This window comes from Mustela nivalis (assembly GCF_964662115.1).
Source record: "Mustela nivalis genome assembly, chromosome: 10".
NCBI classification, from domain to species: domain Eukaryota; kingdom Metazoa; phylum Chordata; class Mammalia; order Carnivora; family Mustelidae; genus Mustela; species Mustela nivalis.
In genome coordinates this window covers 14,186,939-14,202,922 of record NC_139029.1, presented here as the reverse complement: position 1 = coordinate 14,202,922, position 15,984 = coordinate 14,186,939, and the positions used below count along the sequence as shown (strand labels likewise).

The 15,984-nt window shown below is 36.2% G+C and overlaps 1 protein-coding gene across 50 annotated transcripts in view; it reads left to right on the top strand.

Annotated features, from left to right (window-relative positions):
* Positions 1-15,984, top strand: part of EIF4G3 (eukaryotic translation initiation factor 4 gamma 3) — a 346,104-nt gene that overhangs the window by 183,932 nt on the left and 146,188 nt on the right. For 36 of the 50 annotated variants that reach the window (XM_082684570.1, XM_082684568.1, XM_082684547.1 and 33 more), the window contains 2 exons: positions 7,984-8,163; positions 8,730-8,844. In XM_082684570.1, the coding sequence (XP_082540696.1) occupies positions 7,984-8,163; positions 8,730-8,844 (295 nt within the window). Of the gene's footprint in view, positions 1-7,109; positions 7,131-7,983; positions 8,164-8,729; positions 8,845-15,984 lie in introns of all 50 variants that reach the window. The other 14 variants (XM_082684539.1, XM_082684529.1, XM_082684535.1 and 11 more) reach the window with 1 other exon arrangement.

The following is a 15,984-nucleotide window of genomic DNA, read 5'->3' as shown; positions in this document are numbered from 1 at the left end:
GCATGGAGCCTGCTTGAGATTCTTTACCTCTCCCTGTGCTCCTCCTCACATCCCCATCCGATGTCTCAAAAGAAAACGGAAGGAAGGAAGGAAAAGAAAAAGTCAGTCAGGTAGAGGTTCATAGAGAAGGAGATGCTCATAAGACAAAATAGTACATAGAAACTTGTATAATGAGAGCAAATGGTAAAAAACATTGAGTGGTACACAGAGAATACATTTTTAAAGGGTAAAACATCCATGTCCTAGGTTATTTTTGGTTTGTTGTGAATTGAAGGCATAAATTATTTTTTAATCTATAATTGTTTTCTTTGGCCAGAAAGAATTAAATCAGGGGTTATAATTAGCTACGACTAGTTAGACTTAGTGAATAGATTTCCTATTTCTCCTTTATTGAATTGTTCATCAGTGGCTGCCTTTCTGACCACATCCTTTCATGCTTTGATATATATATATATATATATATATATATTTTTTATTTTTTTTTTTTTTAAACACAGTAATTTGATGCTGGATGATGGCTCCTGTGATTGTTGTTTCTAAAGTCCAACTGTAAATACGTTAAGTTTTTGTGACTGCTTAGTAACCATTGGTTCTATAAACATTACAAAGAATAAAAATACTGTTATTTAGATAAGATAATTGGAGGTAATTGCTTGCGAAATGAAAACACGATTGTCCAGTTTAGTAATCTAGAACCTATGTGTATATTTTTTTTCTTCTTTGTAAAATGAAGTTAACTGAATTGAAATGAAACAGCATTCTGGATAGTGATATTTTTAGTTGAATAGGATCAAGAAACTGTAACAGAATGTTTTTCTTGAAACTACTTTTACGTAGAGTATCTTTATGTGTGGCCAGCTAGAGCTCTTACTGAGTCCCTCAAGTCAGGGATACCATGCTCCAGTTAGAATTATGTCAGCCGTGTCTTCTTCCAGTACCATTAGTTTTTTAGTTTTAGGCTTTTACAGGGATTCTTTCAGATTAATTAATTAGGATGTTCCATTCTTTTTGCATTTTGTAGCCTGGAGAGAGTTTTAGATTAGACTAACAATTATCTTACAAGGTAAAAGAAGAAGTACTAAGTAATTTTATATGCAGACACCCATGGCTTTAGAAATATGGCAACTATTTTTACTCTGATGTTTGAAAATCCCAAGGTAATTAGAAACAAAGAACAGAACGTACACTCATAAGTAAAGCAAGTCACTTGGTATAATGTAGATTCTGGCTTGTGTTATTAATTTCATGTTTAGTTGTTGAAATTTGTGTAGTTGTGGTTTAAAGTTACTTGTGTTCCTGTCCTTATTTTACTTTTGGATTTCACAACAGAGACCAAGTGTTGGTTATATTCTGTGGCTGAGTAGTCTGCATTTTGAGAAAGATCAGGGAATTGGTATTTAAAAGTGTTCATAGAACAAAAATATTTTGCAATGTGTTGATACATGATTTTAGTTCCCATAATATTGACAAATGTTGAATAGTGTGCCATATTCGAAGTAATTGGATTTATTGTAAACAAATAAAAGCTTGATAAAGCTTAACAGTATTTCACATCAAGGAAATATGTTACCTAGTGGCAAACAACATTGAAACTGTGCATGTTTTCCTGTTGTAGTTTTGTTCTTTTTACTAAAAGATTAAAAGAAAAGAAAACTGCTGGCTTATTTTTATTTTTTAAATTTTTTTCATTATGACTCTTCAAGGTTTTTGTGTTGTTACATTTGAAGTCTTAGTTTCTGGTGGAGAAATATTTGTATTGCTCTGTGCAGTTTCTTAGATTTGGAAAATAAAATAAATGAAAGTTTAGAGTTTGCCTCTGGGGTCAGACTTGGCATATCAAGCAAAGTAGAAATAAGATCAAGCATTTATGCAGCCTTATGACCAGTCCTCTTAGATTTTTCAGAGCTTAATGTAAGTCAGCCATGGGCAGTTTATCTAGTGCCTTAGTCACCAAAGAGTTGTAGGGTTAGGGCAGAAATAGTAATGGAAAATACAGGTTGGGAGTTGGCATAACTGGGAATCTTGGCTTCACTACAAACTAACTTTGAGCCTCAGATTTCTTATCTTTGGAAGTGGATAAAATATGCCCATAAGTGATAAAATATTGAAGTTTTACAACAACTGCACCTACTTCCTAAGGGAGTTATGAGGATCAGAGTACCTGCCTGTCAGAGTCCCTGGCACATAGTAGATTCTGGGTAAATGTCAATTTTCTTTAACAGTGACATATCCTGCCTATCTTTCCCTCCTTTCTCAGCCTGTTTTTGCCTGTGAGCAAAGTATTCTACAAGGATGCTCATTTTTCAGAGTCTGCAGCATGGACAGACAGAACACCTGTCCCTGAACAGAATCCTCGGGGTTTTTTTCCTTCCATCTGACATAATCCTCTATGGCATTACTATCTAGTAGAACTCTTGTAATGGTGGTGAAAATGTTAGTGTGTTGTTCATGACACGTTTGCACATGTGGCTATTGAGCACTGAAACTGTGCAGTGCAACTGAAGAACGGAATCTTTCATTATAAGTCATCAAATATGGCGAGTGGCTATTCTATTGAACAACTCAGCTCTAGAGCTTACATCTTTTAATTCTTAATGACACATAAATTATGTGATATTGGCCACATGCAGGGAAGGTACAGAAAGAATTTAGAATTCGTTTTAAATTGGTGTAAGTCAGCAGAGTATCTGGTTGATACTTGAATGATACCCCATTACGTGGACTCTTCACTGCTTATTCCCTTACAACTTGTGAGAAAATTACAGTAGTTATTTTCCTCAAAAGTACTTTAGAATTTTTAAAGATATTAACTTAAAAAATTCATAATTCCAAATCTTACTATTCCTCTAGGAGGCTGAACTATATATTGCAGAAAGCTAGGGATTTCAGAAGCACATTTTTTATATAGTTTTTATTGCTTTGCAAAATAATAATTATTCTGTTGTTTTTTCCACAGAGGAAGAACTAATGTGATTGAATAGATTTTTCGAGTTGCTGAAAATGAATGGGTAGTTTTCAGAGAATATCAACTTATTATTTAGTTTTTAAAAAAAGATATCCTTGTCTTTTGATGATTTTAGAAAGAGTGAAGTCATGAAAAGTGATAGAATTGCCAACATATTCAAAAAACATTTATTCCTAATGTTATTGGCAAGGAAACTTTAGGTAACGGTATAATTATCACATCTTTAGAAGTATTTTCCAAGTGGTAACATTTTCCTTTTGGTTTCTAGAATGTTACAGTGAAAGTTAGCTATCATGAGTACTCTAAATTCAGCCTCTGTTATAAATGTATCCAAGCCCTTTGGAAAAGTTGCACAATGACCACCAAATGAGAGCTGATTCTTTCCCTTGCCATTCTCCTGGCATATTAGTGGACCATTGAAAGATAAAAGACTTAAAACAGATTGAAATCAAGTTTGGGAATGATACTTATGTTGTACATGATTCCTCCCTTCTCTACTTAGCCTTTTCTGGCATTTTCATCAGTGACTTGGATTAAAGACATGCCTGTCAAATTTGCTGATAGTTATGTGGTTTTGACCTTGTATTATACATTTGGAATCCAGAAGTATCTGTACAGTCTGAAATGATGGGTTTGAAATTAGCCAAATACATTTTCAAAGAAACAACATAAACTATTCCTTATCTGAACTTCATTACACAGCCCTAAGAGTATACACAAAAGTGAAGAACATGACTTGTTGCCAGGTTATATATAAAGAAGACGTAAGGGTTTTATGAGATTGTAACTCAGTACCAATCAGTAGTAAAATGTGGTTGACAGAACAGCTCCTGTTATTCTTGGTTTTATTAATGGAAATATAGTCAGCCAGAATAAGAGAGAGATGTTGCTGTTTTGTTTAGCAACAGATAAATTTATTGAGTGAGCCCAGATACAGTCTAGGGAGACACCACCTGGATATTTGTGTTTTGGTCTCTATTTAGTGAGACTTTTAACTGTGGGACCATATTGAGAGAAGACTGAAAAGGGAATTTAATATGTTGGTTGGAGGGACAGGGCATGGAGGGTAGTAATTGGCTTTGAACAAAAAATAGACATTGGTGTGAAGGTTGGCAGTGATGGATGTCTCCACATAACTTAGAGATTTATCACTTCTGTGGAAGAAGGATTTGACTTTGATGTGATTTTAGGAATATTTATTGGACCAGAGGGAAAATGATACAGAGAGAAAAATTTGGAGCCAGTAAAAGGAAAGTCAGAACTCCATTTAATAATGAAATGGACTGTGTCTTTGGTTGCTCAAGTGTCGTAACCTGAAGGGCATGTCAAACAAGAGATTTAAATTTTAGGTATGTAGTTGGACTAAATGGCTTGTACTGTCCTTCCATCTAGCATCCCAGAGAGTTTGATTAGTGGAGAGGAAAAGGGATTCAGAAACATTGCAAGCAGTTTGGGAAGGACCATTCACATTCACATGTAGTTTGCTGCCATGCCCACTCACAGATTTTTAATTTCTTGTACCACTATTAAATCTAACTCTAAATTTACAATTGAATGGTTAGGAGAGAGTACATTCATTTTTTATTCTCTTTTTCTTTTATTTATTTCTTTAGTACATTCTCTTTTTATTTCTTTGCCTTTCCAGTCATTACACCTTTTTTAGTCTTATAGATAGTAGAATCTCCTGTATGGGGGAAGGGGAAAGGGAAAATGAGGAAGGGAGGGAACTTCTTAAGGGTGAAAAATAAGCTCCAGACAGCCTGTCCTTATAAAATTCTTGGGCAGTGAGTTTGAGTAAAAGGTCTGTTAAATGTTGTACCGAGGAAGTAAAAGCATATGAACAGTTATCAGTTACTTTAAGGGAGATAGAGAATTAGAGTCTTGTAAGTAGAAGAAATCTATTTTCCTGTATAATAAGCATGAATTTTGTGAAGTAATTGTTGTTACCAGGGATGTTACGATTGAGGGATATGCCGCCCATTAGTGCACTTGGATAAAGGTCTCACCACATCCCTTGGGCCTTAGAAAAAATTTTTTTTGACTGTCAACAGTTGTTTGAAAATATGAGGGGTGTTCCATTTCATGAGAAGTAGGGTGTGTAACAGTTAAAGTTTATACACCTAAATCTGACTGTACTTATTAAATTATGGGTGGGAGACCTTTAGAAAGTTACTTAATCTCCCTGTCCCTCAATTTCTCCATGTATCTAATGGAGGTGTTAATAATACTACCTGCCTTAGAGGTGTGTTTTAAGAATAATTTACTATATGTGGAAAATAATTGGAGTAGTACCTGGTAGCTAGTAAGTGCTATATCAAGCTTCAGTGTTATTTAATATGCATATGTGAATACACTCTCCTACACTGCTTCAAAGCTGAAGTCTTAGTTTATAAGAAATATTGCATGTCCACATACCCATAAATTTTGTGTTTTTGTGGGTTCAGCTGTATGATAATATTAGCACTATCATCAGAAACACTTGTTTATTTCTTTTTTTAAAACTACTGAAGAAAATAGGCTTCTGAATCCTCCTTGAATAAGCTGTATTCTCAACTGTCATAATCAGGGCGTTAAAAACCCCAGCAGAGGAGTTGGAAACTAGTGCTAGGAGAAGGACTCACATACAGTAAACTGTTAAAATTGTGGAGAAACTTTGCCCATATCTGCTTTCCTTGCTCTGCACAAGTTAGTAACACCATGCCTCTTCAGTGCACTAGGCAGTAAATATTCTTAGAAAATTTGGTGATAATATAACTCCAGTGGATTATCACCTCTTGTGTTTGACTCTCTTTGTCTTGGCTGCCCTCTAGAGTTGGTGGAAGAGGATCTTACAGGAATAAGATTTCTCTCCACTGCATCCAACATGTTGTAATGCTCATTAAGTTGAGCAGATGAATGACTGTCCTCTCTCTGAGGCCTGTAACAGTTTTGTGGCTCCTCTCATATTAACCAAGTTATAAAAATGCTTAAGTTCATTCATGAATTGTGTTTACAACTCACATACATTGATGAATAATAGATTCTGTCTGCTGTGTAATTAAGAGAGTTGAAGTGTAGGATGCAAAGTTTATTAGTTCATGTTCTTGGTTGCAGCCAACAGAATTCTTGTGTCTGTCACCAAAACTGTGTCAGTGGAGATAACAGCAAGACTATTGTTGTTGGGGTGGTCCAGCCCAGCTTTGCTGCTTGTACTTTCTTTTCATCTTCATCAACTGCTCTTTATGGCCTTTCCCATCTGGTTCCCTCATCCACTCCATTCTCCTGCTGTACTGCCTATTGCACTTCTGTGACTTACTCTTTTTAGGGCTTTGTTTGTCCTGGGTTATGAAGGCCAAATGGGGATGAGCCTTGGACGTTGGATCCTAATTCTTCCAAACAACACAAAATAAAAAGTCATTTCTTCTACTATGTGTAGGTGACTTGATGTTTAAGAGTAAGTAAGGCAGGATAAGACCTGAGTGGGCCCAAAGGTCAAAGCTCATCCTTGCTTTATTTGGACCAATCATAATCAGTATTCATGTCTGGAATTGTGAGACAACTTAAGAAATTTTGGAGCTAAACCACATTTTAAGACTAGTTTTATGTTTCCCCATTTTAAAGCTTTAAGTGGGTCCTTATATGCCGTGTTAATTGAGAAGAGCAGATTTTTTTCCTGATGGGCCTGATATATTTTGAAAAGTTTAGTTTTTCTTAGGACATTTGCAAACTTTAAAATAATGAATGGCACTTTTATTATTAACTATTTTCTCCATTAAAGATGGTGGGTCATAGAGAAGCTAAATAACTAATGCCAAATCACATAATGGGTGTCTCTAGAGCCAAGAACAGGAATCAGTCCCACCTGTACTTAAAAACAGACATATCCTTTCAAGCTGTTATAACTTGTAGCTACTATAAGAATATTTTTGCCACTGTATTTATTTATATTAAGTGTGATTCAGTTCTTCAGTTCCATGTGTCCTTGAATTCTCAAGTGGAGAATTGTCATTCTGATTTTCTAATCTTCCTTCTTCTCCTATTATTACTAAATAGAAAGATATTTTTGTTGAGCTGCATGCTATGTCCTACCCCTTCCTACTGATCTATAAGCTTTTCCATTGGCTTTCTTTCTGTTTCCTGCTGCTTTCTTGCTTCCTAATTGAAGGGAGGATTCAGACCCATCCAGGTAACAACTACTGGTTCTGCATGGCCTCTTTATTACTCTGTTCCCTTATTATTACAGTGAGATTGATTGTTTGCTGATGAATATACATGCATTCACGGTGAGAATTTATTGTTGGTATATTGTTTCAAGGCTTTTAAGCCTGCAGTGAGAGCCATAAATAACCACAGGTACTGGCTGCCATTTGATAAATTTGAGTTCTTCTTCTTCCAGACCATTCTTAAGTCTGTCTAAATTTTCCACTTTTATTGCAAACTATTCAAGAAAGCAAAATTGGGTCCAATTTAATATGGGGTTGCCACTTTTTAGAAAAGCAAGGCCATTCCCTTCATGTAATAAATCGGCATGTGACAACTCTCCTGATAGTTTTGCTTTTAACTTGACTTCGATAGACTGAGATGAAAATCTTTATGTCTAGAAATATTTTATAAATTACTTGAATGGTAGCTTTTTAGGGGATTGCTTTTAATTTTTAATATAAGTACTTTTATATAGTAGAACAAGTTTTAGAGAAACACAAGCTACTCCTTTTGTTATTTTATCACATTTTAAAATTAATAATTATGGCATATAATTTTTTGTTTAAGATAGCTGAGGCCTCATTTTAAAAGTGAGAGTGCCTGACTGTTTTCATATATGTGATAGCACTGATCAAAACTTGCCTTAAAAATATTCTAGTATAGAATATTTTTAGTGATCCCAGCCACATGCAGTTTAGCCTCTTTTTGTGTATATTACATTTCCAATTCAGTTGGCAAAATTTCTATTAGTGGACAAAAGGAGAAAGCTCAAGATAGTAAAATTTACACATTCCCCTTAGTAAAAAAAATAAATATTTTTTTTCTCCCCTCCTCAGTTTTTTCAGAGGCCTCAGATACAGCCTCCTAGAGCTACCATCCCGAACAGCAGTCCTTCCATTCGTCCTGGTGCACAGACACCCACTGCAGTGTATCAGGCCAATCAGCACATCATGATGGTTAACCATCTGCCCATGCCGTACCCAGTGCCCCAGGGTCCTCAGTACTGTATTCCACAGGTAAAGTATCGCTCAGGTTTGTGCGGTCCAGCAATAGAGTGGGAATTAACCCAAATTCTCATCAGAGGAAGCAGGGAGGGTGGGTGATGGCATTGGTTTTTAGTGGTATGTGAACTTTTCTGTTGGCTGTAAGTCTGGCCATTTTGTCATTTTCCATAATATTGTAAGGAAATATTTCTCTTCCATTTTTCTAAGATGTTTGAGAAATTATTTTTATTTTCTTGCTTTTACCCCATCCCTTTCCCATATCCATCTGCTCTAAAACAGACTCAGTAATTATGCTCTTCCTGTGATAACATTCAATTTCATTGAAAGCTACCAGCCTGAAATAATTTTACAGCAAGCTGATGTCTGTCTGTGCACTGATGTGCTGTAAGGTTTTTACCTACTGCACATCTTTCTCTTCATCCTCATTGCATCTTGATGGCAGGCAAGCATTTTTTAATGTATTTAACCAAGAGTTTTCACCTTATTTCAGTAATTGTCTTATACACACAAAAACTTTTTTTTTTAATAGTAAGCCATCTTCATATTATTTATAAATATCTTTAATTTCTCTTTTATAGTACCGTCATAGTGGCCCTCCTTATGTTGGGCCCCCACAACAGTATCCAGTTCAGCCACCAGGGCCAGGGCCTTTTTATCCTGGACCAGGACCTGGGGACTTCCCCAATGCTTACGGTAAGTATGAAATATGGAGGAATTCCTGCTAGTTCATTTTTGTGTTTGGTTGATCAGTTTAGTCAGTGAGGTTTTAGTGGTATAAAGAATTTTTAAATAAAATGTGCAAACAGTTCTGAATCAAAAGCTTTTTAGGGAGTGATTTACAAGGAAAGGGTATTACAGAACTATATTTAGTTAATGACACCACCTGAAAGAGCTGGAAATTCTGTTGCAAAGAACCCATGTCTTAAGGTTCTGAATCTGCAACCAACTCATAATTACTTAGATTTTTATTGCATTTTTGCTGATGGAATAAATATACAGTTGGCTGTTGAACATCACAGGTTTGAACTGTATGGGATCACTTAAACATGAATTTTTTTGATAGATACAGTATGGTACTGTAAATGTGTTTTCTCTTACAATTTCTTTAAAAACATTACCTATCTCTTAGCTTAACGCTTTTGTAAGAATATATATATGTAGTACATATAACATAAAATATCTGTTAGTTGTTTACATTATTGGTAAAGCTTCTAAGTCAGCAGTAAGCTATATTAGATAAGCTTCAAAACTTATACATGGATTTTGGACTGCATGCAGGCGAGCAGAGGGTGCCCCTGATGCGTGTGTTGTTCAAGGGTCAGTTATAACTTATTTCCCTTCCATGATTTCTTTTTCTCCAAACATTTAACACCATTTACCAAAATGTTTGTTAACATTTTCCTGCTAGAATATAGTATCCACAAAGACAATGAATTTTATTGTTTTGTTCACTCTGGTATCCCTAACACCTAAAATAGTGATAAGGTATTGGAGTGGGATGCCTGAGTATAATTCAGTGTTTCTGTGATTCCTTTTCTGCAAAATTGTGATAAGATCTGTGTCATAGGAAGGTTATGAGAATTAGTGAAATGAAAATGCCTTAAAAAAATCACAAATGTTTTTAATGTAGAGAAATAAGTGACATGTTTTTACTTTGTGAACGAGTACTAAGATGACTTATTCCATAAATTTCTAGCACATATTATACTTGGTTTATTATATAGAACGTGAATTTTAAGAGTTAAAATCAGCAAATTCTTGAAAAATTAAACTTTAGGATTCACTAAGCATTGATCTTTTCTGCTACCAGTAAGGACATATTAAAATTTTAACTTGTTCTTTTAAGATAGTGTAATCTATTTTATTTTATTAATTAATTAATTTTTTAAAATTTTATTTATTTATTTGACAGACAGAGACCACAAGTAGGCAGAGAGGTAGGCAGAGGGAGAGGGAGAAGCAGGCTCCCCGATGAGTAGAGAGCCCAATATGGGGCTCGATCCCAGGACCCTGGGATCATGACCTGAGCTGAAGGCAGAGGCTTTAACCCACTGAGCCACCCAGGCACCCCAGTTATAATCTACTTTTAGATAAATAGGTATCCACTCACCAATCTCCTAACATTGAGATTTAGTGTCTCAGTTCTTTACATCAGAATTAATTGGCATTAGAATAGCTCAAGAACATTTCCCTTAGGTTTTGAGAGGTGAAACAGGCCAAGGAACCAAGTGTTACCTGGTTTTACTACTTCTAGAAAAGGGAAAACTTTTCCTTTTTTTTTTTCTGTTTTTGTTTTTTAAGATTTTATTTAGTTATTTATTTGACAGAGAGAGACACACACACACATACACAGAGAGAGAGAGAGAGACCAGAAGCAGTGGGATCGGGAGAGGGAGAAGCAGGCTTCCCGCCGAGTAGGGAGCCCAGTGGGGGACTCAATCCCAGAACCCTGGGATCCAGGACCTAAGGCAGAGGCTCAACGACTGAGCCACCCAGGAGCCCTGGGATAACCTTTTTTTACAACTTGGTTACTATTGCTTGTGAGACTGCCAGTTGCAAAATGATACACTTCATAATGTCATGAAATGGTTTTACTGAAGTTGTATTTTTACTAGGAAATATTTGATATTTTCTTTGACGTGGAATGTTGCCAGTACTGTTGGCATCCCCTGTGAGCCCCTTGAAGTTAGTTTGAACTCAGGGTTTTCATACCATTTAGTATCTTTGTAGTTGTTCTTTAATTTAAATCCATTTACAATTTTTTTCCATTTTAAGAAAGATTTTAGTTATTTATTCATTTTATTTATTTGAGAGAGAGATTGAGCGTGCAGGGAAAGGAGTCCAGGGAGAGGGACAAGCAGATTCTCCTCTGAGGGCAGAGCTGACATGGGGCTCAATCCCAGGACACTGAGATCATACCTGAGCCAAAATCAAAAGTCAGATGCTTTAACTGACAGAGCCACCCAGGCATCCCCAATAAAAATTCTTTTTAAGTGTAAAATTGACAGTTGGTATCATCAAGAATTTATTGAATAGAAAACCTGTAAGTGAAACTGACTGGCAGAGAAAGCATGCTAAAATCCACAGAATTTTCTCTTTCAATCCCAAGTTATAATGGGAATGCAATTGTATCATCTTTTTTTTTTTTTAATTTTTTATTTTGTTTTATAAACATATAATGTATTATTAGCCCCAGGGGTACAGGCCTGTGAATCACCAGGTTTATGCAATTCTATCTTCTAATTCACAAAATCATTTTGAAAGGCTTCTCACTGAATTCTAGTCTGTTTATTTACACTTTACATAATTTTTTGACACAAAATGTTGTCATTACAATTCTGTTGTAAATCTGTGCCAGCCTTCTTTATTGCTCTGAATACTACTGCAGTATATATAGAAACAATATAAATGAGTTTACTGGTAGGGAAATATTTTTCTGATTTGTATATACAGTATTATAATGTATTTGGCTTAATTTCTATCACTTATAGACTGTATTTGTTTATTTTCACAAAATCAGGGTATTGAGGGGCAGTTGTATCTCAGACATTATTGATGTCTGTTCCTTTTGTTAGATATTCTTTCTTCCCTGGGAAATTCTTATGCAGATCCAAAATCCATCAAGTAGACAATTTGTCCTTTAGATTAAAACAGTTTACCTAGTTTCCTTAAGGTGAGAAAAACAATCTTTTTTTTATTTTCCTGTTCTCATATATTTTTATTTTTTCATAAACATATAATGTATTATTAGCCCCAGGGGTACAGGTACCCTCCCCAATGCCCATAACCCCACCACCCTCTCCCTACACACCTCCCCCTGGCAACCCTCAGTTTGTTTTGTGAGAGTTAAGAGTCTCTTATGGTTTGTCTCCCTCCCAATCCCATCTTGTTTCATTTATTCTTTTCCTACCCCCAAGACCCCCACGTTGCATCTCCCCTTCCTCATATCAGGGAGATCATATGATAGTTGTCTTTCTCTGATTGGTTTATTTCGCTAAGCATAATACCCTCTAGTTCCATCCATGTCCTCGCAAATGGCTAGAATTCATTTCTTTTGATGGCTACATAGTGCTCCATTGTATATAGATACCATATCTTCTTTATCCATTCATCTGTTGATGGACATCTAGGTTCTTTCCATAGTTTGGCTATTGTGGACATTGCTGCTGTAAACATTCGGGTGCACGTGCCCCTTCATATCACTACGTTTGTATCTTCAGGGTAAATACTGAGTAGTGCAATTGCTGGGTCGTAAGACAGCTCTATTTTCAATTTTTTGAGGAACCTCCATGCTGTTTTTCAGAGTGGTTATACCAGCTTGCATTCCCACCAACAGTGTAGGAGGGTTCCCCTTTCTCTGCATCCTCGCCAGCATCTGTCATTTCCCAACTTGTTAATTTTAGCCATTCTGACTGTTGTGCGGTGGTATCTCATTGTGGTTTTGATTTGTATTTCCCTGATGCCAAATGATGTGGAGCACTTTTTCGTGTGTCTGTTGGCCATCTGAATGTCTTCTTCACAGAAATGTCTGTTCATGTCCTCTGCCCATTTCTTGACTGGATTATTAGTTCTTTGGGTTTGCTAAGCTCTTTATAGATTTTGGATACTAGCCCTTTATCTGATATGTCCTTTGCAAGTATTTTCTCCCATTCTGTCACTTGTCTTTTGGTTTTGTTAACTGTTTCCTTTGCTGTGCAAAAGCTTTTGATCTTGATGAAGTCCCAATAGTTCATTTTTGCCCTTGCTTCCCTTGCCTTTGGCGATGTACCTAGGAAGAAGTTGCTGTGGCTGAGGTCGAAGAGGTTGCCGCCTGTGTTCTTCTCAAGGATTTTGATGGATTCCTGTCTCACACTGAGGTCCTTCATCCATTTTGAGTCTATTTTCATGTGTGGTGTAAGGAAATGGTCCAATTTCATTTTTCTGCATGTGGCTGTCCAATTTTCCCAGCACCATTTGTTGAAGAGGCTGTCTTTTTTCCATTGGATATTCTTTCCTGCTTTGTCGAAGATTAGTTGACCTGAGAATTGAGGGTCTATTTCTGGGCTCTCTATTCTGTTTCATTTATCTGTGTGTCTGTTTTTGTGCCAGTACCATACTGGCTTGATGATGACAGCTTTGTAATAGAGCTTGAAGTCTGGAATTGTGATGCCACCAACGTTGGCTTTCTTTTTCAATATCCCTTTGGCTATTCGAGGTCTTTTCTGGTTCCATATAAATTTTAGGATTATTTGTTTCATTTCTTTGAAAAAAAATGGATGGGATTTTGACAGGGATTGCATTAAATGTGTAGATTGCTTTAGATAACACAGACATCTTCACAATATTTGTTCTTCCAATCCATGAACATGGAACATTTTTCCATTTCTTTGTGTCTTCCTCAATTTCTTTCATGAGTACTTTATAGTTTTCTGAGTATAGATTCTGTGCCTCTTTGGTTAGGTTTATTCCTAGGTATCTTATGGTTTTGGGTGCAATTGTAAATGGGATTGACTCCTTAATTTCTCTTCCTTCTGTCTTGTTGTTGGTATAAAGAAATGCAACTGATTTCTGTGCATTGATTTACTGAATTCCTGTACAAGTTCTAGCAGAGTTAGAGTGGAGTCTTTTGGGTTTTCCACTTATAGTATCATATCATCTGCAAAGAGTGATAGTTTGACTTCTTCTTTGCCGATTTGGATGCCTTTTATTTCTTTTTGTTGTCTGATTGCTAAGGCTGGGACGAGGAAAAACAATTTAAAATAATTTTTCATTATGAAAGTAAACAAGTTAGTGAGAAAAATACAAATAATATGGAATGTATAAAGTTGAAGTAGCCAGTTTTTTCCCCTTCTCCATTCCCTAAGGAAATAATGATTTAATAGCTTAATATATACTTTTTCTTTTATATTTAAACAAGTTTTTAATATAAATGGTCACATACTATTTATAATGTTCTAAATCTTTCTGTTATTTTTTCCCCTATCTCACAATATATTCATGGACATCTTTCCATTTCGTTACCTATAGAATTTCAAATTACATAACATTACATTTTAGGTGAATGAATCATACATGATCATATATGAATCACAATGTATAATCCAGTCCTCTACTGATAGGCTTAGATTATTTTCATTATTTGGACAGATATTTTAGTTTTAAGGCTTATCATTAGTTAGTATGCTTTTATCAGACTTAAAAGTTGTGATCCAATAGTTCCCATCAGTTATAGGTCCTTCAGCTTTACCACCTCAGGGCAGCTATTCTGGCCTTACGGTCTAGAGGACATAAACATCCCCCTTCCTGTTTTCTCGTTTTGGAATCTCTTCTTCTCTTACCCTTCCACTCCCAGTTCTTCATTTCCCTCTGATCCTTGTCCCCCTTTACTCTTCCTCCTCTTCTTCCTAATCTTGGGTTCAGGTTAAAAGCAAGTATAAGGAGGGGATCCTGGGTAGCTCAGTCGTTAAGCCTCTGCCTTCAGCTCGGGTCATGATCCCAGGGTCCTGGGATCGACCCCCACATCAGGCTCCCTGCTCAGTGGGAAGCCTGCTTCTCCCTCTCCCACTCCCCCAGCTTGTGTTCTCTCTCTTGCTGTATCTCTATCAAATAAGTAAATAAAATCTTAAAAAAAAAAAAAAAAGCAAGTTTAAGGAATGGAATCCTAATTCTCTGTTCTAAAGCACAGCAGTCCTTTCTTCTAGGGCAGAGGGCCTTCCTCTGGCAGAACTGGTAAGGAAAGAATCCTAGTCTTTTTCCTTCCTGCCCTAATGGTGGAGTTGGTGAGTTGGACAGTCTGTTTTGCTGAAGTCTTAGTCCTTTGTGCTTAGCTTACAGTTTACTCTAGGGTAATAATATTTTACTCCTCTATTCAGTTTTAATCTTGAACAATAATTCTTAAAGAATGTTTTTATCCTTACTGAAGTTCAATAACCAACATCATAAAATCCTGTTAATACATTATAATTCTTGGAGTGTTTTATAGTGTTGAAAAGTAACTAATGAGTAGTATTTAATCAATGTCACTTTTCAGTTTTTCTCTCATCAGTGTTTCTTAAATATTTTGATGCCTTTTGTATCAGAAAATACCTCATGAAGACTGAAATTATTTTCAGCAAATGCTAGAGGTGATGGCCCAAGGTGTGAAAATTTGGGTTTGGGAGCAAAAAGATACGGTTAACAGCGACAGTGATACTGAGAAAGAAAAAGAAAAGAGTGAGAATTTACATCATTAAAAGATCCCATTCTAGGACAGCTGAGTTGTTCAGTCAGTTAAGCATCTGCCTTTGGCTCAGGTTATGATGTCAGGGTGCTGGGATCGAGTCTTTCATCAGGCTCCCTGCTCAGTGGGGAGACTCCTTCTCCCTCTGCTTGTACTCTCCCTCTCTCTCTTTCTCTCTGACAAATAAATAATACCTTTAAAAAAAAAAAAAAAGCGCCATTCTCCTTTGTTTCAAACCAGTATACTCCCCCTTTTTCTCACTGTATCGTGTGATTTTTTCCCTCCTCCTTTCATTTTCTTTTGCACTTTTTCTGAGCTCTGTGGAGGCTTGGGTGCCTTATTCAGCAGCTCCTAAGAGCTGAGGGATTCATTCATTATTACCCGTGGTGTCTAAGTGGGAAACTTTCTGGCGTCCGAAGTATGTGTTCAGTGGAATGTTAATACTGTGATTTTGTTAAGCAACCAACTCTTTGTTTCTGCTCAAATCATGATTTTGGGGTCCTGGGATTGAGCCCTGCATTGGGCTCTGTGTTCAGTGCAGAGTCTGCTTGAGATTCTCTCTCCCTGTCCCTTTGTCCCTCCTGCTCATGCTCTTTTTCTCTCTCTCTCTCAAATAAATAAATCTTTTTTAAAAA